We start from the raw sequence: 25,594 nt of genomic DNA, 5'->3' as shown, positions 1-25,594 counted from the left end.
CCGATGGATCTGCGAGTGCGACTGGCTTTGGCCTCTCATTCACGTGGATTCGCACGGTAGCCTATGAGTGAGTCTGGCCAAAGCCAGGCTAAGGCCATAGCTAAATCTCCCCCAGAACCCATGCAGAAAAGAAACCCAAAACGGTAGAAAGTAGAACCCCCACGACGTCACGCTGTGACGTGAGCGACGTTCCACCCACACACGCACGCAAGTGCGCGCCGCACACAAACACGAGTGGAGGAGTGCTGCGCACACACACGGACTGTCAAACATGGGAGCCGATACGAACCGGATTACGTAAACAAAACAAAACAAAAAAATGTTTACTTTTATCTCCGCAGATCGACTCAACGGATTTCCTTCGTTTATTCATCCGTTTGTTAATCCGTTTATTCTGTGATTGACTTTATTTTAAACCTCTCTCTCCCCCTATCTCTCTCACACACACACACGCGCGCGCGCCGACAACCCCGCTGGACTTGTTTTGTTTTTTTTCCTCGTTTCTTTGGACTTGTAATAGATCGGATTGGAAACATTTAGATTGGATTAAACTCGACAACATTCTCCTCCTCCATGTTGTTGGAGGAACATGGAGAGGAAACGGACCAGTGATTGTCCCGCGCTGCCGCCGGGTTGGAAGAAGGAAGAAGTCATCCGGAAGTCTGGACTCAGCGCTGGAAAGTGCGATGTGTACTATTACAGGTGTGTGTGTACACGCACGCACGCGCACACACACACACACACACACACACACGCGGCTTGGTTTCACTTCAGACAGTGTCAGTGCAGTCGGTGCCCCGTTTTGTTCGTGCGCAGTGGCTACAAACAAAGTACGTTGTAGACTAGTCTCTAGAACCAGTTTATATTGTATTTGATATATGTGAAATAGTGAAAGTGTATAGCACTGGAGTACTGGACCTAGAATGGCTGTGATAGTACATAGGCTAGTACTAGCCTACTAGCCTATGTAGCCTACTATCGCAGCCATTCTAGCAGTGGTGGTAAAAGTACTCAAATATTTTACTCAAGTAAAAGTATCAATACTGCAATGTAGAACTGCTCCACGTTACAAGTAAAAGTCCAGAATTCAAAATGTAAGTAAGTAGCCTACAAAGGTATTGGCATCAAAATGTACTTAAAAGTACCAAAAGTACAAAGTACTCATTATGCAGAATGTCCCATTTCTTAGTTACTTAGTTTACTTAGTTACTTTTCACCACTGCATTCTAGGTCTTCTACTGCTATACTTTCACTAGGCCTACTACTACTAGGCTACTATAAATTATAATACTGCTGGTGCATCGTCAGTCAGTACCAGTTGTCAGAGTTCTCACAGCAAGTCTGGCATAATTCCAGTGCAATTACATCATTTTAGGGGCACGGCCACTTGGCCAATGGTGGTGTCTTTTTTTTGGAGGGCACAAAGGCCCTCAATGTGAAATTGTTGGCTATTTATTTTTCCCAAAATGTGAAAAAGTAAATTATAAAAGTAATGTAAAGTATAGGTGCCTACCTAAAACACACGATTTGAACACCTACATTTACCTTTCAACTTATTGTTTATGCCATAAAGAATCTGCAGAGTTTGTAGCAATTTGAGCAATGATGAAATATTAGGCCTTAAATGTCACATTCAACTTCAAGCATGTTATTTCAGACCAATATTCGAAGCATACACATACAGTATAATATTCAATTATTTTCATCTTTAATGCATAGTATTCTATCAGTGAAAAAATATTCCCAAACATCAGAGAAGAATACAGTTAAAGTTGCCTCATATGAGGCAGTGTGGGTGGGGAACCCTATGTCCTCCATCTAATTCCACGTCAGTACTGTGATGTCAGGCATGTCCAAATTGTCCATATATTTGGTCAATGCGCACACATGACTGCTTGGAAATCATCAGTACCTGTTGTCAGAATACTTGGAGCCCTACAGTCAGTAGTCTACTGTCTACTTGTCTACATCAGTACTGTGGTGTCAGGCTCGGGATGTATGACATTTCAATTTTCACAGTAAGGACTAAGGAGCTATATCGATCAAAACTAGACCGATGCCTGGCTTTGGGCACCGGCCCATTCGGGGACCACATAAGTCTGGACTTCGGCCCATAGGCAGAGATTATACGGAAGCATGATTGGCCCGGGTCAGAAAATGACCGGGCCAATCAGTGACTGCGTTTCAACTGCTGTGCTGTTACTATACAACAGTGAAAAGCAGCCTCTGATGTGTATTATGTGCAGCCATGTGTATATGGTGACATAACATACACGCTGCTCTATAAAAGCAATTTCCAGCCACTGAACACAGGTGGTGTTTAACTGCAAAAATACATTGCCCTCTTGCTGTATTGTTTTGTTAGCCCAAAGAAATCTACCAAAAATGTATTCCTCCCCACACACATTTGCGTGTTGTTGCCACTGCTGTTGTATCCTACTGACTCACCTGCCTGTGAGATGAGCCCATATACGTTCAGTGACAAATATCACCCTCCCAGCCCGAGCCAATGTGTTCATACAGACGCTCGACAAAGTCGGATGCCCCACAGTGGATTCTAACCCACATCCTCCGTGGTGGTTGGCAGGCATTTTTTCACTTTGCTACCTGAGCGTCTTTATTAAATACAAAAATGATCACCCCAAATCATGATCGCCCTGGTTCAAATCCAGTGACGGACATTCGAAACAGTCAAGACGACTCATCTCCGTTGTAACTGTTGTCATAACGTTTTTGCCTAACTACTTCCTAACTTGTTAGGAAGGGGCTGTAGTCTATTCTCACCAAGTGGGGGGTGAGCGTTCCGCACTGGCAGGGCGGGTGGTCCACCCCTGGGGGGCAAGAGTTCCGCTCACGAGGGGCGAGTGGTCTGCCGAGGGTTCCGGTTATCCTTTCATATGTTTAATTATTTCAGTGGAGGAGAAGAAGGGAAGTTCACACAATGTAGCTTCCAGTAGAAAAATGTATTATAGTTCTCATTTCTCAAACAACGTTTCGACCACTGTATTGTTGTTGAGCACCTGAAAAGGTTTTTGTTGAGATGTGAGTGCTTCCTTTTGGACTCTTATTTCTAATTATGTATCAGTCTCTCTTGGTACATTTGTTTATTCACTGGTTTGTTGATTTGTCCTTTTAGTCCGTCGGGGAAGAAGTTCAGAAGCAAGCCCCAGTTGGCCCGCTACCTCGGCAACAGCGTGGACCTGGCATGTTTCGACTTCCGTACAGGACGCTTGGGCACTGCCGGCCAGCTCACCAAACACAAGCAGCGACGACACGAACGAGCTGCCGCCATCGCAAAGGTAACTAGCGCGCTAACGCTATGTGTGTGTTAAAGGGAAGAGTTCCGGTTTTGAATAGAGCACCGAAGTCCTGACGTAACTCGCTCATCCCGACGATTCCCCTGGTTCGCGGAAGTAATTTCTCTATGGAGAATAACATGGGGTGATCTTAATATTGTCTACTATAAGCGTTGTGGTCCAAAAATAAACAAGCTGTCTCGGCGTTATTGTTAGGGAGGTGTCTCTGTTTCGTTTGCAACAGTCAGTCACTCATATATGATATAGTCTGCTTCTAGCGAAAATCTAACTAATTCAGCAGCAGTAACATTAGCGTTTTCTCTCAGTCAGTTGATTCTTCATATCCATATGAGTGAAGCGGCCGGGGTGACATGTTTATTTTTCAAACACAGTTGTTATATGAGGCGATCTAAAATCGCCTCAATGGGGATTTCAATGCAACTAAACAAATACATGAACCTGGGGACTGACGCCCTCTACTGAAAGTGACGTCAGACTTCGGTGCTCTATAGGTTCCTTCTCTCCTCTCTCTCTGTTGTCTCTCTGTCTATCTCTGTCGCACTTTACAACCCAAATAAATAGCTTTATTGGCATGGCACATTTATTATTTATGTGTTTATTTAGAAAACCTCTCATGAATCCTTCTTTTTCACACAGTGCAGTAATGAGTGAGCTTCCCTAGAATGACAGTGCAACCTACTGTAGGCTGCCACCTCTGCCTCATTTCTGCCTGCGACAGCCTGTATTCTGCCCTTGTGTCCTCCCGGTTTTAGTCTCGTGTTGCCAGACTGTTGCCTCTCGCAATTTTCAAATGGAAATACAAAAATGTAAAGATATTTCGGCAGCTTCCTTGCTTGGAGGTGTAGTTCCAGACTCTATATAACATTCAGAGATTGTGGAATTGTTGTCTGGCTAGGCGAGACTATCCCGCTTTAGGGTCAAATAATGTACTTTGATTTGATTGTTTTCTGTCCTGAAGTGTGTGAGCCTAGCTTCAGAACCAGCTGGCAGAGGGGTCCCTTATCTTTGTTCGATAAATGCAGTGTAGTGGTAGTGGTGTAGTGGTAACGCAGTGCTTAGTGGGGGAACTTGATTGGCCCTGCATGCAACACAACATTCTTAATCTCCCCCCCCCTTTTTTCCTGTACAATTCTGCATGCAGGGAGATGTTTTTCCCATTTTGTGAAATCTTGGCTTGTTAATGCCATTTTTAATAAATCATGTTTTTAACACAGTGACATGCATCCCATTTGTGGTGCCTCAGATGGGTGTAAGTGAAGCCCTGCACCGATTAGAGGCCTCTCATTATGTGGTCATTGGGTTCAGTTGGACGATGTGTTCATGGTTTTTGGCATTTTTAGGTCCCTCCCTCACTATGGAAGTCAATTATAGGGAATCTCAAGGAATATGAAAATATGGTAATAGTTCTTATCTTCTTTCTTCTAGTTCTTATCATATGGCCCTAGAAACATTCAGGAAAATCGTTTCATGTTAAACATGAAAAAGAGTCAAGACTAATATATCCTTTCAACAATGGCCCACTTCTACAGAACAAATAAAGACAAGTTCGGTCAAACATGCACAGTAACCATACATTTTATGGTTTGACTGACTGATGTCCAGGCTCTGTTGTAATAACATTTTCTCTGTGTCATGTAGAGAAAATGCAATTGATTGATTTTAGTTTTAGTCATAGTCTTTAGAATTATACCATAGTTTTCATTTTAGTCGCCTGGAATGTTTTAAAGATATATTTTCCGACAGGAAATTGTCAATATATTTATTCTCAGTTTTAGTCTTCATAGCTTAGTTTTCATTTGGTTTTCGTCAGTGAAAAAAGGTAGTCGACAAATATTTCTCGTCATAGTATTAGTCGACGGAATCAACACTGGCCTGTGGATTTCTGCAGCTGTTCTGCAAATGTATTTATATATATACTGCAGTGTGCAGTATACGTTGAAGAGGGCTGGGCTCATATTGCGTCCCTGTGTCACCCCACGTAATTAGGGGCCAGGCAGCTCTGCTGCCGCCAGTCCCCTCTTGTATGTGCCTTAATTATTCGTCTTTCTTCCACTTTCTTCTTCTGCCAGGAAATCGGCCTTATCATGCATGAAACTAAACAAAACTTTGCATAGGTCCAGTCCTATGCCAAACTTCCTCAACTGGCATTGTTTTGTGGACTAATAGTCCTGATGATGGTGCTATGGCAATAGATATATGGATAGGAAGATAGATAGATAGATACCATAGATAGATAGATATAATTGTTTTTTTTCTCGCTACTGTAGCTCCAATATTCATGAAAATGAATTACAAAATGTTGACAAAAAAAAGGAAAAAATGACAGTTTTTCAACTGGTCAGCCAAATGAAATATCGGGTTATAAGTGATATATTACACCTGTTCTTGAGGTCATTGTCCATCCCCCAGATGACAGTGAAGTGACAATTTAATTATTTCTCTACCAGGTCCATATATATATATACGTACCTCCCAGCTATGGGACGTTATTTGCTAAGTTGAGCCCCAGAGCAGCTGTTAACATTGATCCGGTTGCTATGCAACGCCTCCATCACCACCAGCTATGGGTTACCTCAGTTCAAAGCACGATTTTCAAACCTCCATAAATCAGAAATCTAGGAGAGCTTAGCTGTCCTTGGTGATATTCAGCCATCCAATGTTCGGATGTCATTTGTGACTTTGTCTCGCATCGCTCCCGACATGTAAACGTTTCTGGCGAGAGGTAAACAATAATCAACAAACTATACTATAAAAAAGGTGAGCTTGTAGATATGCTATTTTCGCAATATTTATCTGTGGAGCCGAGTCAAACTAAATGGAATGTCTCAACCCATACATTCCAGTGCTTGTCAGGATGGGCAGTTCGAATATAGATTATTTGGGGGATTAGGCCACTGCTCCCCTGTTTTGTAAAGGTTTTGTACCAGGGAGGGACCACTGTTGAAGAGAGTGAATACTGAATCATTATACATAATAATCTCATCAGGTTAACTTCTAGACTGTGAAACAAATTCAATAGTGAACTACAGTAAACTATTCCTAATTGTGTTGGGGACCCAAACAAATCTTAAACATGATGTTAATGGTCTACTCTACATATAGTTTATTTGTACAACTACATGCGATGGAGATTTAAAGAGTCACAGTGCCATCTTGTGGTGAAATACTATAATAAAAGTGCATCAAATTATAAGACATTTCTTTCTATCTTTTTTCTTGACATATCTAAAAAAAAAATGCTCTCCTTTTTTTTTCTCTCTCTCTGCTGTCGGGACGGAGCTCCAAAATGTTAATTAATTATTCAGGAAATGAAAAAACTAAATAAGCTATACATAAATTAAAAAAAAAGCATTACTGCCTCATCAAACTTGGTATTCTGACTTTGAAAAATGTCAGTTACTTGCATGTGTCATTATATTATCACTACTTTACCCGAATCCAGCTCAAGTAGAATAATAATCTTTATTGTCCCGAAGGATATTTGTCTTCACAATCTGTTCAACAGTTCAACACCCACATCAAAAACAACACAGAGCACATGACACCAAGACAGTACAAAAAAGAAAAAAACATCCTATCGGCGGGGCAGTTTGTTTAATGCCGCGATGGCTGAGGGGACAAAACTCCTACTAAAACGGACCTTTTTCCAGGGCAAGGTTCTGAATCTTTGTCCAGATGGCATAAGGTTAAAGAAACGATACAGAGGATGGTCAGTGTCATTTGATATCGAGAGTGCTAGTCGTGTGATGGCGTTATTGTTCATATCAGAAAGTGTGGGTGTAGGAAGTCAGATGATTTTTAGTAGACAGTAGAGATGGGAAATTTTCCCTGTTATTTTCCGTTATTGATAACAACAGCTGACAATGGATCTCCATCGCAACACGTGAAAGAAAATGAATGCCCAGATGCTTCGTGACACTGCTTAATGCTTATAGGCGGTCTACAATATTAAGCAGGACTTTAAATTGTACAATAACTTCGGCAAAGAGTTGCAGTATTAATAAAACATGTTGTTGTCAATGATCTCTTGGCCTACAGCAATCACTTATTATATAATCACATTAATGGCAAGTTTTTCTTCACAAAAAGACGCACCTCTGCCACATTCAGCTACAGCTGAATGAAAGCACATTTGAAGTTGTCCTATTTGGCCCCCCTGACCCTTACCTGTTCGCTGTGACTAAAACTAAATAAAAAACATTCTGTCAAAATTAACACTGCTCTCCTCACTCTCTCTTTCAGGGTGACCTCAACACGTCTCTTCCCATCCGTCAGACGGCATCCATTTTCAAACAGCCCGTTACCAAGGTGATAGGTTACCCGGACAACAAGGTCAAAAGTGATCCTCAGCGAGGGACGGAATCACCCAGACAGGTTCTATTCTATTTTATTCTATTCCATTTTTTACTTTAACGCTCCGTTCTACTTCATTCTCTTCTACTTATTTCTGTTCTGTTTTTGTTTACTGGTGTTCTACTCTCCAATCTATTTCATTTTAGTATACGCAATACATGTTCTGCCTTTCTCCAAAGTGCTTTATAATGGGAACACGGTGACGCAGTCGGTAGTGCTGGCGCCTCACAGCTAGAAGGTCCTGTGGGGACAATGTGGGCACTGGGGGGACATGGTCTCTCCTCCGCATCATCAGTGCCCATATACCCTAGGTGGTTTTGGCGAAAGGGCCTTTCTGTGTGGAGTTTGCATGTTCTTCCAGTGTCCCCTATAGGATACCCTCACAAAAGACATCTCTAAACTGCCTCCCCCTGGCCTGATGGAAGGGAAAGGAACTGGTTGGTTCCACGCGCTACGTCCGGCCGGGGAAACTACCCCCTGTTCTACCAGGGTTGGCAGGGAGTGTAGAGCCCAGGATTACTGTACATTAGATAATTGACACTGGGTGAAAAAATCGGTTACAAAATCATGGGATAAAAATGTAAAAACAAAAACAAAGTGCTTTATAATTTTGCAATAAATGAACCCATTCACACACACATTTATGCTGATGGTGGAGGAAACCATGCAAGGCAGCAACCTGCTCAATGACACTTTGTTGTGCGGCCAGGAGGTGACCCCCTGGAACTCCATCAATGACCCCACTTTAGGAACCACTGGTGTAATGCTCGTTGCACGGGGTACCATGAAGGCGTGGGCCCAATAGTGTTTTCACGTGCACACAAAGGTACGACACGGTACGGTGCACGTGCGGGCTGCATGCTAGAACGTGTCCCCCTCAAGACACACTCAAGTACCCAAATCCAGTGGTTACTTGCATAACAGGTTTACTGGCTGTAAGCGCCAACCACCCCCCCCCCCCCCCCCTCCCGGTTAAGACTGAGGTTAGCTTTCTGGGTTAAGGACTTCAGTGTTCTGTACCTTACAAATTTGTTTATGTAAAAGTACAGAACAAAGAATGTTTGCTTTCGCCAAATGCAACATCGGACAATGGCTGACAACAACAACGTCAATATGTAGGAAATGCCCATACTGGCTCCATTGCATGGTCTTGATAAGAACAAACAAAGAGGGAGGAGCTGACCACGGGAGATGAACTGGAAAAAGGAGAGGTCACACAGCTCGTAGTCACGATGCAAAAATCTTGTCTTCAGGGTATATCACCAGTAAGAACACACTGGTGAATTGATTAAGGGTTTCTAAGTTCATAACATTCGAATCCGCTAGTTGTGTTTACCTGAACGTCCTCATACACGGTATTATCTGCAGTGTGTGTTGACACCCTTTGTTTCTATTATAGCCTAGGTCGGGCATTCACTTCTAGTCATTTTTACTAGTTGACTAGTTGCCTAGTTTACTAGTCGTAGTAGTCGAATAGTAGTACCAACAACTAGTACCAACAAGGTCTACTAGTGGATTTACTAGTCGACTAGTTGAATAGTCGACTAGCTGCTTAATGCCCTATAAGCAGGGGGCAGTAGGGGGGGGGGGGGGGGGGCGGGTACTGTCCTAAAGTCGGCTATTCGGTGCTACTGAAAATTTCTGACTAGCCGAAATCATTTCGGCACTACAGCGCCGAAACAGCGGTAAAATAGGAGTATGAATCGGCCCTAAGATCCTTGAGTCACTGCTGCCCTGATTTAATTTTATGCTACTCTTAACCTTCCATTCTGCTGTACTACATTTTTGTAATCTATTATGCTATTCCCAACCTGTTCGATTCTATTAATCTATTCTACTACATTGTACACTTTTTGCTATCTTTTCTACTACAGTATGTTGTACCTTTGTGTTCTATATTCACAGTATATTCTGTTGTTCTATATTGCAATATATTATATTGTATGGCACTATATCACAATCTATTCCATTTACTGCACCAAAATGTATTGGATTATATCTCATTCTGTCGTGCTCTTGTATTTCTACCAGTGTTGATTCTGTCGACTAATACTATGACGAAAAATGTTCGTCGACTACCTTTTTTCACTGAAGAAAACTAAATGGAATCTAAATTAAATGACTAAAACTAAGACTAAATATATTGACAATTTCGTCAACAAAGTCATTTTACACTTGGTTGAAAATAGCAGATCTACATGCGTTGTGAACTTGTAGATCGGCTATTTTCAGCAAGTGTAAAATCAGTCATTAGGACACCATCAAGGCCCGCCAAAATGCATTTTAGTCGATTAAAGGACCTATAACAGGACATTGTGGTACTGCAGCTAAAACTGCTTTCAAAGTCCAGAAAGAAATGACAAGGACTGGTTATATCAGAGTGGTGATTGAGGATCAAACCATTAGGCATAACTTTGAGGGACATAGACCATATGATATTAAATATTAAAAGCAGTTTAAAACTAGACTAACACTAAAACATTCCAGGTGACTAAAATGTTACTATGAACACTATTCAAGAGACTATGACTAAAACTAAAATCAAATTTTGCTGTCAAAATCAACACTGCTTTCTACTCTCTTCCATGCAGCTGTTCTGGGAACAGCGGCTGAAGGGGATGCGCTCGTCCGACATCGACCAGGAAATCCTCCGAACCCTGGAGCTTCCCACCGGAATCCAGAGTGAGAACTGGGCCATTTAATCATTCTAACATTCCCTTTGCTTCACTTATTTTTATTTAATTTATTTTCAGATTGACTATTAGTTGCACTTAACTTTTAGCCTACGTTTTCTTGATAGCCATGATTAGGTACAGAGTTATACTGTTTGTACTACCGTTTTGTCTTAAATAGGGATGCAAAGGAATATTCGGCCAAAAAATTGCAAAAAATGCATATTCGTAATCGTTGGTATTCGGTTCGGTTGATTTTAGAGCCGAAACTCTAAAATCAAAGAACCGGGGTTACCTTTCGTAACCTACTGTTTTGTTATGATGACATGATCAAAATGTAATAATGTGTTTTGCCATTATCATGTAGCTCTACAACAAAGGTACGGCCATGGCCGCAATAGTACAAAAACATGACATATAATATTAATCATATTCGGTTTTGGGCTAACTGTTTCCTATATTCGGTATTCAGTTTCGGCCAAGAATTTCCCATTCAGTGCATCCCTAGTCAATAAAACCCCAGTGTAGTCCTCAAACTACAGCTTGTAGTGTTAAAAGTGCATAGTACAAACCACAGCTTTTAGCTCACAATCTAATTTGTAGGACCTAAACCTGTATAAAAACCAGTGGTGGAAAAAGTACACGCATGTTTTACTTAAGTATCAATAATGCAATGTAGAAATCCAGTGTTACAAGTAAAAGTCTGGAATATAAAAAATATTTGAGTTTTTGTATTGGTGTCAAAATTGAACTATTTTCAAATGGCCAAATGTTTTTTTAATAATAATAAAAATCTACAAAGTACCCTATTGGCCTGAATATAAGACTAGGTTTTTTTCCAATGGAAATATCCTAAAAAACTGGGTCGTATTATAATCGGGGACTATCTGACATTCAATGTTCTTTTTCCACAAATGAGTCTTGAAAAATGTCAGAGTGGTCGAATCAACACTGCTTCTTTATATTCAAGGCATGGGGCCAGATGGTGGCGACAGTGACACGCTGCTCGCAGCCATAGCCAGTGCGCTGCACATGCGCACAGCTCCGGTCCTGGGTCAAAGGTCGCCGGCAGCTGACAGGAACCCGGCCGTCTGGCTGAACCCAGATCAGCCACCCTGCCGCTCCTTCACCATCACAGAAGAACACATCAAGTCAGTCAAGTCAGCCTCTCCTCTCCTCTCCTCTCCTCTCCTCTCCTCTGCCCCCCCCCCCGCTCTCTCTGTTTTGTCCCTGTTGCTTTCACTGTCTTATCTTTTTTAAGCAGTGTCCGTTCTATACGCAGCTTTGCGTGTGCAATTAATTAGCAGCTGATTAAAACACAAGCAAGACCAACGCATGCATGCACACACTGGCCTGCACCATGCGCGTGTGTGTGCGTATTTGCAAGCAACACCTGATTTGCTTCAAGTGGCACTGGTGAGCAAAGTAACCAACAAAGGCACAAATAAATCACATTTGTGCCGGGTGATACTTTTGTATTTATTACATTATTTATTCATTATTGCCCTGTTCGGGCCCGAGAATCTGGACGGAATCCTGTAGTGTGTTATGCCTTTTAGATTATCTGCTATTATCTTGTAAGATTATCCTGTAGTGTGTGACACTATCAGATTTCAAAATCGTTTACGATCGTTAAAAATCTTGTAGCCACCTTAACAGTATCTGACATTCCCTGGAGCGAGAGTAGAAGCCATTTGGTAAAATGGCAAAGACTGGGCTGCAAGCATTTGGAAGTGCAGCATGTTCTGTCATTTCGCAGACGAGCTTTCATATTTTCTTATTTTAGAAGATAAATGATTATCATCGGCACCGTTCAAGGTGTGACGGGCCCAAGGTTTTTGATACCGGTCACGGCGGTCAGTGCAAATGTATTTATCATATCTGTCCTGCATAACGTTTGTTCCAATGTTAAATGTCAAAAACAGAATTCAACTAGATAAAGTGCGCCTCGGGGCACATGTCTCCACCAGGGCAGGTCAGGTTGTGGCCTCCTGGTGGCGCTATAATAGGCCAATGTGAAAAGGGTGCCATTTCTTCTTACGCCTTGGATGGCAATTGGATGAATTGAGGCATTTTGTTCCAAAAATTGGTTTTGCAAAAATCCACACGTTGGTGGCGCTATAACAGACCAATGGGAAAAGGGTGGGATATATTCCTCTGCCTAGTAGGAAAGTCCATGAAAGATTTCACTTAAATTGCACGCTGCGTACATTTGAGGCTTTTTGTTCAAAACGGGCCAATCCTGCAAACTTCGAAAGCCAATGTTAGCCAATTAGGATGGACTATGAAATATCGGACAGATCCGGCTTGGACACATGACTATAGAGTGTCACAGTCCCTCCCCCTTTCAGAACGACGAGTGGCCCAGGAAATGAATCCCAATGCATTTTTCCCATAGGCATTTCAAAACGTATTTAAGACCTTTAAGCGTCGTACGAAGCCAACTCTTGTCGTGACAAATCATGACAACACACACAATATTTTGGACCAAACAAATCATTACAAAGAAGAAAAACAACAAAAAAAGTGTTGTAACCTGCCGTTTCTTTCTACTTTCTAATTCTTTGTTTGGCCCGAAAAATTGTGTTTGTTGTCATGATTTGTCACGACAAGAGTTGGCTTTGTCCGCGGCGAAAAGTCTATGAGGAAAATGAACAACGATTTCTTTTCCGGGTCTCTCGAGGGGGCGGGACTGTGTAACGATTTGGATTTTTGGACAGAATCTGGAGGAGTAATATCAAAACATGTGTTATTCAAAAGTCGGCCTCCTGGTGGCGCTATAACAGGCCGTTCTGGAAAATTTGGGGTAGAGGTTCATCATTGGCATTCAGGAAGTGTGTGTGAAAAATTTGGCATCGACCGGAGATTGTGGTGCCAGAGATTAGCTGGTAACGGATGGACGAACGGACACACACACACACACACACACACACACACACACACACACACGGACGGAGTGCAAAACATGAAAACATACTCTCTCCCCATGCCTTCGGCCTGGTGGAGAAAAAATCTTTTTAATCTGAATGAATTTGTATGAGTTAATCGTTAAGTAAAATGTCATGATGGTGCAGACAGCCCTAGTGGGGATGTGAGTCATATAAGAGCCTTGCCTGCCCGCACAGACGGCAGACTGCAGACGACTGCAGGGATACATAGTTGACAAGAAGAGGTTCAGACAGGACAACATTATAGGTTCTGGTGAAGCAAATTCCATCTCCAACCCTGTGGAAGAACAGCAGCTCTGAGCTGAATATTGAACAGACACAAACTGACCATTTTCGGTAGTTTGTTCGTCGCGGTGAGACAAATACAACTAGAAAGGTCGCAATTTTTCAAAATTGCAAAGTGTGGTTGCCACAGTCGCTTACATAGGCCCCTCCCACTAATATTGCCAGCCAATTACAATGTCACGTCACCCCTGTGATCATGCATAACTACTTCGGAGGATATTTATCTTCCAAAAATCATGTTTTTGCGACAAAAGGTAAAACGGTAAAGGGCCCCAGCACGAAAAGCTACTATACGGCCTGTTTTGAAACCGAATATACAAAAGATATTTTTACACTACTTTTCTTTCACTTAAAGGAGGAAACTGATGACAAAAAGATACAAAAAGAGAGAACTATTTCAACTTCATGTTGACATATCCGTGGTGCAGTAGATCATATCATGGAGATGTGGTCCGGTCCCATTTAGACCTGAAGACATTTCTGCAAATGTCAGTTTTCTGAAAACCCTATGTCAGTCATTCTTAAAATTTTTCATGTCAAGGACCCCAAAGATATATGTAATTGGCCGCCGACCCCCATCTGAAAATATGTTGTTCCAGGGACCCCCCATGAAGCAAAGTTAAAAGAGTTAAAAACGATCGCTCTGACAGAATATATATTCAAAGATTTGCAGATTTGCAGACCTACAAGCTCGTAGCGTGGCACTCTGTGCCTCGTTATGAGCTTGTAGATCTGCTACTTTTCAATAGCTAAAGTATAACATACTTCTTAAAACACCAATATACTGTACAGTACTATGCTGCATGAATAAACATACAATTTGATAGCATACAGTAGAATAGATCACCAAGGTTTTATGGTTTTTCAATCCTCACACGTGCGTGTGTGTATGTATAAGTGTTGCAACACTTAAAATGTAGAATATGACATTTTAACGGTAATATCGTATATCGTATCGATATTGCAATATTTGGCATAAAAACAGAGATTTGTAATATGGAAGTTTACGGAATGTATTGTAGTCGATAGGGCTCGCGTGAGTACATGAACACGTGACCGGGCTGTTTTCTGCGCCCTCAATGTCGCAACTCTGTCTATACTCTATGGCTCTGTTGTAATCCAAACGTACTGTACACGTGTGTGGGTAAAGGGATAGGGTGGCCTGGCTGGGTGTATGACTTGACTACCGCGGCCTGAATGATTCAGCCCTGCAGCGAGATATGATCTGGACAACAGATGTCAATATGAAGTTGAGGATAACATTGACCACTTCTGTGTCTTAGTCATACTTCTCTCTCCTTTCTTTTGTAATCTTTTTTGTCATCAGACGGACAGCTTGGTCATATACTTCTCTCTTTGTTGACGTTTTGTTAACTCATCCTCCTGCCGTTAACCCAGTGGTGGAAAGTAAATAAGTACATTTACTCAAATACTGTACTTAAGTACAATTTTGAGTTATTTGTACTTTACTTGACTCCAATTTCCAATACATTTACAAAATCTGTAGGAGGAGAAGCCGGAGGAAAAGTGTGTTTTCAATTAATTTTCATAATTATTATGAACCTCCCTCCCAAGTCTTGTAAATATGGCGCTTACAGTCTCCACTCTCCAATGGAAAAAAAATACTTACATTTAGTCTTCGATTTCCCCATTATAAATCTATGGAGAACTAATTAATTAATCAATTAAACTATACAACGGATCTCTTAGCAAAATACAAGCACACGATTCCCGATGAAGCCGGTCAATTTGACATATGGCTTGAGTGTGTGCGGCAGAAACTGGGGGAGGAGTAGTGCGGCAAAGTATCGCTCATTTACAATAACAATAGTCTGGTTGCCCCGTTAGGGCAACCACACTAATTATAAGGGACATTGCTGGCTTCTTCGGAGTTCTTCCTCTTGTCAGTGCCACTTAAAGGCGAGAGCTGTCAATTTTCCCCCTGGTGCTCTTAAAAAAATAAAATTCTCACAGGCAACAGAAGCTTCACTGCATGTGCTGCTAGTAAACAATGTTAACTTGCTGTGACAGCAGCAGGCTCCTGGAAGCCTGCTCGCTTTATCGGGTTAAAACGCCTAAAGCTAAACGATCTAAACCATGTGGCTGCATTTCACACAATAGCATTCAGACAATGGGACGCTGTGTGTAAAAGGCTGAACGTGTCAAATTTACAGAAGTATCTCGCAGCGGAGGAGATACACTTGAAAGCGGAGTGATTGCAGCATGTTCGAATGCATGTGTAATAAACCTCCCACGGGGCAGCATGTATGCACCCCCTCAATTTATAGTCTGTTGTATGGATGGTGTCTCTCGCTGTAAGTAGTACGTCCCGATATGTGACGTGTTGAGGTAGATCTCCTTAATGTTGGTTATTAATTATTATAAGGTTTTTATAGAGCGTCGCAGTCCCGCTCCCTTTCATGACGACGCCAGGCCCAGGAAATAATTCCCAATGCATTTTTCCCATAGACATTTCAAAAAGTATTTATTGAAAGACCTTTTAAGCGTCGTACAAAGCCAACTCGAGTTGTGACAAATCATGACAATAAACAAATAATTACAAAGAAGAAAAAAAAGAACCTGCCGTTTTCTTCTTTCTAATTATTTGTTCGGCCCGAAAGATTGTGTTTGTTGTCATCATGATTTGTCACAACTCGAGTTATCTTTGTATGAGGCTTAAAAGGTCTTTAAATAAATACTTTTTGAAATGTCTATGAGGAAAATGAATGAGGAATCATTTCCTGGGCCCTGGTAGGGGGCGCGACGCTCCATTGCACAGCTTGGTTGAATGCTTGATTGGTCGGCAATAACTGATTAATTCAGTTGTGTGTTATTTCTGAATAATAACCACTGAGCTCAATAACAGGTCGCTGTCTAATTAAAGGCTCAGAGCACCTGCTGTGCTGCTTGATTTTGTGCTTTATCCAACATGGCAACCGTGTAATCAAACACAATGTAATTTACATTGTTATCTAAACATTGCTCAGTCTGAAGAATAGCGAGAAATAGACGATGCAGAAAAGTGTATTCTGTTTGATCAACACTTCCTGTTGTTTTCCGAGGCACTGGACACACCATGACATTGCATACATTATTTTTCATTACCGTAAGCCAGTGGTTTTCAACCCTTTTCATGCCAAGGCCCATAGTTTTTCATTATTTCAGCCACGGACCACCATAATATTCGTAGTTTTGGGACTGAGAGGTTAAATTTCATCATATTATGATGAAATTTAACCTCTCAGTCCCAAAACTACGAATATTTGGTTGTCGTTGAATAAGATTTTGTCCACAATTCCATGCTGTATTGTACCATAGTAGGAGAGAAAACAGGCAAACGTTGATAAAAATTACAATTCTTCTACATTCTCAACATTTCTTGAAAAGTAAGTAATAGTAATAGTGTAATAGTTTTTGTAAAAACATTTTACACACTCAAGAGTTCAAGAGCTAATAAGGCCTGGAATCCCCTCAAGGACCATTGGTTGAAAACCACTGTCGTAAGCAACGAAAAGTGTGGGCACCCCTGGCATAGTGCCACATACATGTACGTCTCAAAGTGTGGGCACCCCTGGCATAGTGCCACATACGTCTCAAAGTGTGGGCACCCCTGGCATAGTGCCACATACGTCTCAAAGTGTGGGCACCCCTGGCATAGTGCCACATACGTCTCAAAGTGTGGGCACCCCTGGCATAGTGCCACATACGTCTCAAAGTGTGGCCACCCCTGGCATAGTGCCACATACGTCTCAAAGTGTGGGCACCCCTGGCATAGTGCCACATACATGTACGTCTCAAAGTGTGGCCACCCATTGGCATAGTGCCACATACGTCTCAAAGTGTGGCCACCCCTGGCATAGTGCCACATACGTCTCAAAGTGTGGCCACCCCTGGCATAGTGCCACATACGTCTCAAAGTGTGGCCACCCCTGGCATAGTGCCACATACGTCTCAAAGTGTGGCCACCCATTGGCATAGTGCCACATACGTCTCAAAGTGTGGCCACCCATTGGCATAGTGCCACATACGTGTACGTCTCAAAGTGTGGGCACCCCTGGCATAGTGCCACATACGTCTCAAAGTGTGGGCACCCCTGGCATAGTGCCACATACATGTACGTCTCAAAGTGTGGCCACCCATTGGCATAGTGCCACATACGTCTCAAAGTGTGGCCACCCCTGGCATAGTGCCACATACGTCTCAAAGTGTGGCCACCCCTGGCATAGTGCCACATACGTCTCAAAGTGTGGCCACCCCTGGCATAGTGCCACATACGTCTCAAAGTGTGGCCACCCATTGGCATAGTGCCACATACATCTCAAAGTGTGGCCACCCCTGGCATAGTGCCACATACGTCTCAAAGTGTGGCCACCCCTGGCATAGTGCCACATACGTCTCAAAGTGTGGCCACCCATTGGCATAGTGCCACATACGTCTCAAAGTGTGGCCACCCATTGGCATAGTGCCACATACGTCTCAAAGTGTGGCCACCCCTGGCATAGTGCCACATACATGTACGTCTCAAAGTGTGGCCACCCATTGGCATAGTGCCACATACGTCTCAAAGTGTGGCCACCCCTGGCATAGTGCCACATACATGTACGTCTCAAAGTGTGGCCACCCATTGGCATAGTGCCACATACATGTACGTCTCAAAGTGTGGCCACCCATTGGCATAGTGCCACATACATCTCAAAGTGTGGCCACCCCTGGCATAGTGCCATGTACGTCTCAAAGTGTGGCCACCCATTGGCATAGTGCCACATACATCTCAAAGTGTGGCCACCCCTGGCATAGTGCCACATACGTCTCAAAGTGTGGGCACCCATTGGCATAGTGCCACATACGTCTCAAAGTGTGGGCACCCCTGGCATAGTGCCACATACGTCTCAAAGTGTGGGCACCCATTGGCATAGTGCCACATACATCTCAAAGTGTGGCCACCCCTGGCATAGTGCCACATACGTCTCAAAGTGTGGGCACCCCTGGCATAGTGCCACATACGTCTCAAAGTGTGGCCACCCATTGGCATAGTGCCACATACGTCTACTGTATGTTGGGTGTGTATGTATAGGCAGTGGTGGAAAGGAACTAAGTGCATTTACTTAAGCACTGTACTAGTGTACTTAAGTACAATTTTGAGGTGTTTGTACTTTACTTGAGTACTACTTGAGTAAATTAATACTTTTACAAATATAAATTATTTGAAAACTTTAGTTACTACTCGTAGATTTGGATTATTATTAGAAAACATACATTTACCACTTCAGCCCTATAAACGTTTCGGAAATTAGAAAATAGCCGATCTAGTGTGAAAGTGATAAAAGTTATTTGTAAAGGAGATGCTGTAGTTGCATCCATTGGCCACTAGATGGTAACATTCAACCACAAATAAAGTACAGTTGCTTTTCTGTAATATTTGCTCGCTTTAAAACACTGGCCTAGCCCCCCCCCATTTATTTCCCACAGACCGCACGCTCAGCCTCGGCGGTTCTTGCATTCTTGTATTTGTTTATCTGAGTATAGGGTTAGGAATAAGTTTAGGGCTAGGCATAGTTTTTTCTGAGGTTAAGTTTAGGATCAAGGTTAGGTTTTAGCATAGTTTTACTGAGGTTACATTTAGGAATGCCTGGTGACCGTTCTGAGGTCGCCATATTTGACCCGTTGCTGAACGCGTTTTGGAGCGAGCGCTCTTATATTTGTTTTAAATTGAACTATTCTCTACTAATTACTATTCTCTACTAAAGAAATTCAAAATATAATACGTCAGAGCGGAGTTCCACTACCATCACTACTACAACTACTACTACTATAACTACTACCACTACTCGTACTATAGCCTGTGACCTCCGCTTTTGCTGTAGCTGAAGGAATTAGTCACACATCGTTGCCATCCTCAATCAGGGGTGCCGGGCGAAACTTCTATTTCCAAACACCAGCAAGACGCCCTGAGGGCGAGAAGCGTGCACACATCCGCATGGGTGACGGCAGGCGGCAGACTGCTGGGCGAGCACTAGAGCTTTGGCATGGGGGAGTCAGATCAACATATGGAATGAATTCTGTACTCAAGACTGCGTGTCTTGAGTGTACAGGGTTTGATGAGGTCAGATGGAATGTCAGAACAGGAAGGACGAGTTGGGAAGTATCAACATATGGAATGTCAGAACAGGTCAGCTCCATATATGGAGATCTAAGGGTTTGAGGTCAGTAGTAGAGTTGCTCCATATATGAAGATCTACGTGAGGATCAAGTCTTCTCCATTAGATGAGGTCAGTGTCGTAATATTCATATATGGAGATGGCCATATATGGTGGAGTGACGTGTCACGTGCCGAGGCGTGATGTAACGAGGTGTGACCATATATGGAGGCGTGGCGTGACCACATATGGAGGCGTGCTGTCTCAAGGCGTGACCACATATGGAGGTGTGATGTCATGAGGCGTGACCATATATGGATGATTCCCTGAAGAAGACCACCTAGGTCGAAACGTTGGATTCTTGTCAAATATACAGCATCGTGGCTACGAGTTTGCAGCCTTTTTCTTATTTTTACTTGTTTACTGCCTTAGGCCAGCACCTCACCAACACTGGTGTGCGACCTATCCTGTTTTGTCTACGTGACCATATGGCGGCGTGATGTCACGAGGCGTGACCATATATGGAGGCGTGACTAGTGGAGATGCGTGACTGACAGGAGATGCAGATTCATAGTAAATGCGACCTATGGTCACAAAAATGTAAAAGCAGAAACAACGGTTTCAACCGGGTGTCTTAATTTTGATTAGAAATCATACATTAACCACTTCAACCATACATTTCGGCTTTTTTACCAATTTTGTTTTTATTGAACCAAGCTTTGTCTAAGCTCTAATGCCTCTCTATAGCAATTTCCTTGACCTCTATAGCGCCCAACCCTGTTATGTTCCTCTTACTGGCTAGGTCTGTCTGTGCCTTTCTGTGTCTCCTATATCCTTTTAGCAGCCTCTAAATCTCGCTCATAATGAGCTCCTGTACCTCTACCTCCTTCTAGTCCCCGGAGGCCCTAGGGATATACAGTATGTCTGGCTTGGGTTGCACCAATTAGTCTTTACTAAGCCTAGTCCTATCTGCTGAGTCAATCTTTGTGTTAGACTATTCTTGCGAATGGACTTCACGTCGGTTGCAACCAAGGCTGTGTATAGAGTGGAGTGTGCTTTCAGAAGATCTGACAGCTGTGCCTCCTTTAACCGTTTCCGTCCGTAGGATGTCGCCACACGTCCTAGGGGTCCCAATCGACGCGTCCGTAGGACGTCTGTAGACATCCTAGCACATCCTCAATTTCTGCTCCTCATCCGTCTCTCCCACAAAATATGAGCGCTTTTTGGATTATATATTGTAAAAATTAAAACGATAGCAATGTAAGCTAGCAATGTAAAGCACACTTATTTAGCGGATTGTTTCCGAGTCGTGGGTTTCAGAGTAAAAGCGACCATGTCTTTCCGGCACCCCAGAGCTCCTATTTTGAAGGACTTCCGGGCTTCTGATTGTGTTAATAGTAGCGCACATGCACTTAACACAATGGATCATTGCTATGCACCCAGCCAGGGTCATTCCTGTGTTCATTCATGGCGCTGTTGTAAGACACTCAGCAGCTTTTGTAAGACAGTGCGAATGGTTGTTTTTGATCGATACGCGGCGACTCGGCGAGGTAAGTGGATCACACGCCGTGCATTTGTGCGAGTGAGCATGCAGCTCAAACAAACTAGTGGGGCCCTGACTCGACTACATCCCTGGTTGGAAAACCAACCAAATTTAACCCATTATTAAGACCTGAGGCCGATTCTACAATTGTCTTCTAAATCGGTTGTTCTGACATTCGAGATATTTCTATAATGTAAAATAAATAGCAGATATACAAGCTTGTACATCTGCTATTTTTGAATAGCCAACGCAACAATCTAATATGACACAGATGCTTCCTGGTTTCAACTCTTTCTCTTTGGATTTTGGAAGACGACATTGGACGACTTTTAGAAAAAAGTCCCACAATGCATCGCATCGCGACACATTGTGAGCTTGTAGATCGGCTATTTTCAAATGGCCGAGATATGTGTATATATGCTGAAGTGGTTAATGTATGTTTTGTAATAATAATCAAAATCTACAAAGTAACTAGTAACTAAAGCTTTCAAATAAATGTAGCGGAGTAAAAAGTATATAATATTTTCATCCGAGATGTAGCGGAGTAGAAGTAAAAGTACTGGAAATGCTCAAGTAAAGTACAATTACCTCAAAATTGTACTTAACTTTACACCACTGAATAATTATTTCTGTCTCCGTTCAGGGAACAGGAAATGAAGGTGTTCTACGCCAGGAGGAGTTTGGAGGAGGCACTGGCCGCCGACAGCAGAGCACGACTGGCCGAGAGCTCATAGGAGGACAAGGCCACGTAGGAGAGCCAGGTATGTTACAGTTTACAATTTAGGCATTTAGCAGGCGCTCTTAATCCAGAGTGGAGATGCCAATGATTAATCGATTTTCCGATTAATCGGCGGGGTCTCCGAAATCGATTTTAATATTTCATAATCGAAAATCGGGAAAAAAGGAAAATAGCCAAAATATAGTCATAATACGTAAGGCTGCATGATATATCGAACATGTACCTTCATCAGAGTGGAGAATATAAGTATAAATCAAGTTGAGCAAAGCCACTCTTCTCTGCCCCTCTCTCTGACACAGTTAACGATCGCTTGTGCCAGTTAACGATTGCGAGTGCCTGCCAGACAGACAATCAGATGAAATGAAGGCAGTTGTAGAGTAGAGTGTAGAGTGAACTGAACGTTTTCTGTTTATATCAAGTACTTCAATCCAAATGGATTTAATTTTCCATCCTGAATGGCAGTAACTGGCATACGATGAGAACTGCGAAGATCTCCACAAAGGTTTACTCATCAAAACTGATTATAAAACTGTAACCATCAAAGCATGCACTCGACATAATTATAATGGTTATGTGACCATAGCATGTGCATAATATAAAATCTTAAAAGTTATATCTGATATTGATATTGAATTAATCGATTATTAATCGGCAGAGCTGTCGAATATTCGATTTGGCTGACTTTCTGGCATCCCTAATCCAGAGCGACATACAGGAAGCAAGAAAACAAAAACATGGCAATACATCAAATACATGTATAAATATAGTCAATAGTCAGTTCTTCACAAAATGAGAGTGGCTTATGAGTAGAATATACGTGAATTTACTCATATATGCACGTATACTGTACGTATGCATGGGTGAAATATACGTAGCCCTCCCTCCTTCCCTTTAAACCCCATTGCATATTAATTTAAGACTCTTTCTTTTCAGAATCCCTTCTTCAAGCAAGATTGGACTAACACGCGCGCACACACACACACACACACACACACACACACACACAAGATTACATACAACGTACAGACATCAACTATACTTGCCTTACTTTCAGGTCGCTAGCCGGGAACTTTGACTCTATCCCCCAAAATAAATAAATGGATACATAAAAACATTATAAAATATCATGAATATAAAATACAGGCGACGATGAATATATCATGAATATGCAATAAACACGCAGTATCATCAACAAATGGAGATGTCGTATGCTTGTGCTGTTCAGTTGTAGTCTACATACATGTCTGTCCTGATTCATATTTGTTTCGAAGACTTTGAAATGACAGTGACCTTGACCTTTGGCCAGCACATTTCAGCCAGTTAACCCATTAAAGGGATATTTCACTTTCAAATAAAATAGTGTATATAAAAGTAATCCCGGCCCCCTCACCCTTTAGATTAGAAAAACATTCTCGTGTGTGTGTGTGTGTGTGTGTGTGTGTGTGTGTGTGTGGGGGGGGGGGGTTACATTACTTTTTTCATTTATTTTGTATATATTTCATCAATGTTCATTTTATTTTAAAGTGAAATATCCCTTTGAAACCTGAGGCCGATTCTACAAATTTGTTCCAAATCAGTGACTTTGCAAACCTTTTTGTGCCAAGGACCCCCAAATTGATATACCGGAATATATTATATAGTTGGCCACGGACCCCCATCTGAAAATGTTTCGTGCCAGGGAGCCCCAGAAGAACACTCAAAAATAGCAGATGTATTGTACGCACTAGCATGCTGTGAGCTTGTATATCGGCTATTTTTGAATAGCCAACGCTAAAATGTAAAATGGCACAGATGCTTTCCTGTTTTAAACGGGTAAGTCATCCTTTCCTCCAGGTGGTGCTGATATTCATGAAGTGGGGATGGACAGACAGGTTGATTTTGATTTTCTCCACTAATACTAGGACAAAATATGTTGACTACCTTTTTTCACTGACTAAATGAAAACTCAGCTATGATGACTAAATATATTGACAATTTCATCAACAAATACAAGCTAGACTAAAATGTTAGGAAGGGACTAGTGGACAAGATTTTACAAAAAACAAGTCATTTTACACTTGATTGCATGCTGAAAATAGCATATCTACTAAGTTGTGAGCTTGTAGATCGGCTATTTTGAGCTAAAATACATTTTAGTCGACTAAATCAACTGTAGATCTAGTCGACTAAAACTAGACTAACACACACTTAAACATTCCAGGTGTAAAAGGAATACACACAGGAATGCTATAATGCCACACGAACACGTACTTTTTGCAGTGGTGGACTAGTACTCAAGTACTCAAAATGTTTACTTAAGTAAAAGTATCAATACTGCATTATATACATTCTCTGTTACAAGTAAAAGTCTGGAATTAATACAAAAGTATTGGTATGAAAATGTACTTCAGTACGAAACCATAAAAAGCACTCATTATGTAGAATGTCCCCTTTCAACAAGTTTTCAAATGTATATACCAGTAAAAGATCTACAAGTTGCGAGCTTGTAGATCGGCTATTTTGAAATGTGCAAAAGGATTAAAAAGCTGAAGTGGAAGAAACTAGTAACTACAGTTTTCAAATAATTGTAGTGGAGTAAAAATATATATTTTTTGCTCTTAGATTTAGTGGAGTAGAAGTACTGAAAACTGGAAATGCTCCAGCAAAACAAAAATGACCTCAAAATTGTACTGTACTTTAGTACAATACTTGAGTAAATGTACTTAGTTACTTTCCACCACTGACTCTCTGTTAAATAGTTATCAGCAGCCAACTGCCTTCAGTCAACCTCGAAATCTGACGTTTTTGTTTCCTACTCTCCTTGTACGTACAAAATAATTTCACAAAAATGTGCTTTATTTTCAGCGCCGAGTTTCAAAATACACTTCTGGATCTTCAAAAATTGTGCTTCTTTGTAATGAAATATATAACCATGCATTGTTTATGTCTTGATGAATCTGGGAATTGAACATTGAAAGGAAATCTTAACAATGACAGGGATAGGAATTTCGACTATGCCGAAAAACCGTAGACCTCCAAATACTTCGGCCCTCTTTTTGTTATTTTAGTCATCATGCATTTCGTAAACATTTTGTAAAATGCGGCGGAGGGGCAAATACTAATGTGCTAAGTTAATGTAAAAAAGAAAATCAATGGATTCCCGTGAAGATAAAATACTCGTTGTACATACTAGTACTACTGGTAATCTTTCTTTATTAGTAAGTGCTACTGGTACAACATATGGTGTGATATTTGTAGTACAATAATACATCTTTCCCAGCAATTTAAAGCATTTTTCCCTTTGCCACTGCATTGGTCCAATATTGGTTTAAGATGTTTTCATTGTACCTTTGTGCATATTAAGATTTTCATGTTTTGTTTATTTTTCTCTTTTTCTATGTAAGAGTTTATAAATTATAAATATGACCATATTCTAATTTTATGCACATATGAGATGTGCAAAATGGATTATTTAATAGCGAATTAATTTTTTTAGATTTTCTTTTATATTTCAAGTTAAAAGTGCTTGTATAAAAAAGATCTTGATGTGAAATAAAATAAATATATACAATTGATGGATGTCTTGTCTTGTTACTAATACTACTATTCAATTTGACTACT

The 25,594-nt window shown here is 41.6% G+C and overlaps 1 protein-coding gene across 2 annotated transcripts; it reads left to right on the top strand.

Annotated features, from left to right (window-relative positions):
* Positions 1-236: 236 nt before the first annotated feature.
* Positions 237-25,546, top strand: LOC308310137 (methyl-CpG-binding domain protein 2-like). Of its 2 annotated transcripts, none has more exons than XM_080756270.1 (7): positions 237-702; positions 3,137-3,299; positions 7,560-7,691; positions 10,262-10,352; positions 11,313-11,493; positions 21,899-22,016; positions 24,839-25,546. In XM_080756270.1, the coding sequence occupies exons 1-6, from the start codon at positions 590-592 to the stop codon at positions 21,987-21,989; spliced, it is 771 nt and encodes a 256-aa protein (XP_080612396.1). In that variant the 5' UTR covers positions 237-589; the 3' UTR covers positions 21,990-22,016; positions 24,839-25,546. The 2 variants fall into 2 exon arrangements, with proteins under 2 accessions (XP_080612396.1, XP_080612395.1); XM_080756269.1 differs by having other exon boundaries at positions 239-702; positions 22,928-25,546.
* Positions 25,547-25,594: the final 48 nt, after the last annotated feature.

This window comes from Protomyctophum bolini (assembly GCF_963924005.1).
Source record: "Protomyctophum bolini genome assembly, chromosome: 22".
NCBI classification, from domain to species: Eukaryota; Metazoa; Chordata; class Actinopteri; order Myctophiformes; family Myctophidae; genus Protomyctophum; species Protomyctophum bolini.
Note: the sequence above shows the minus strand (reverse complement) of the source record. Positions and strands in the feature narration are given on the sequence as shown.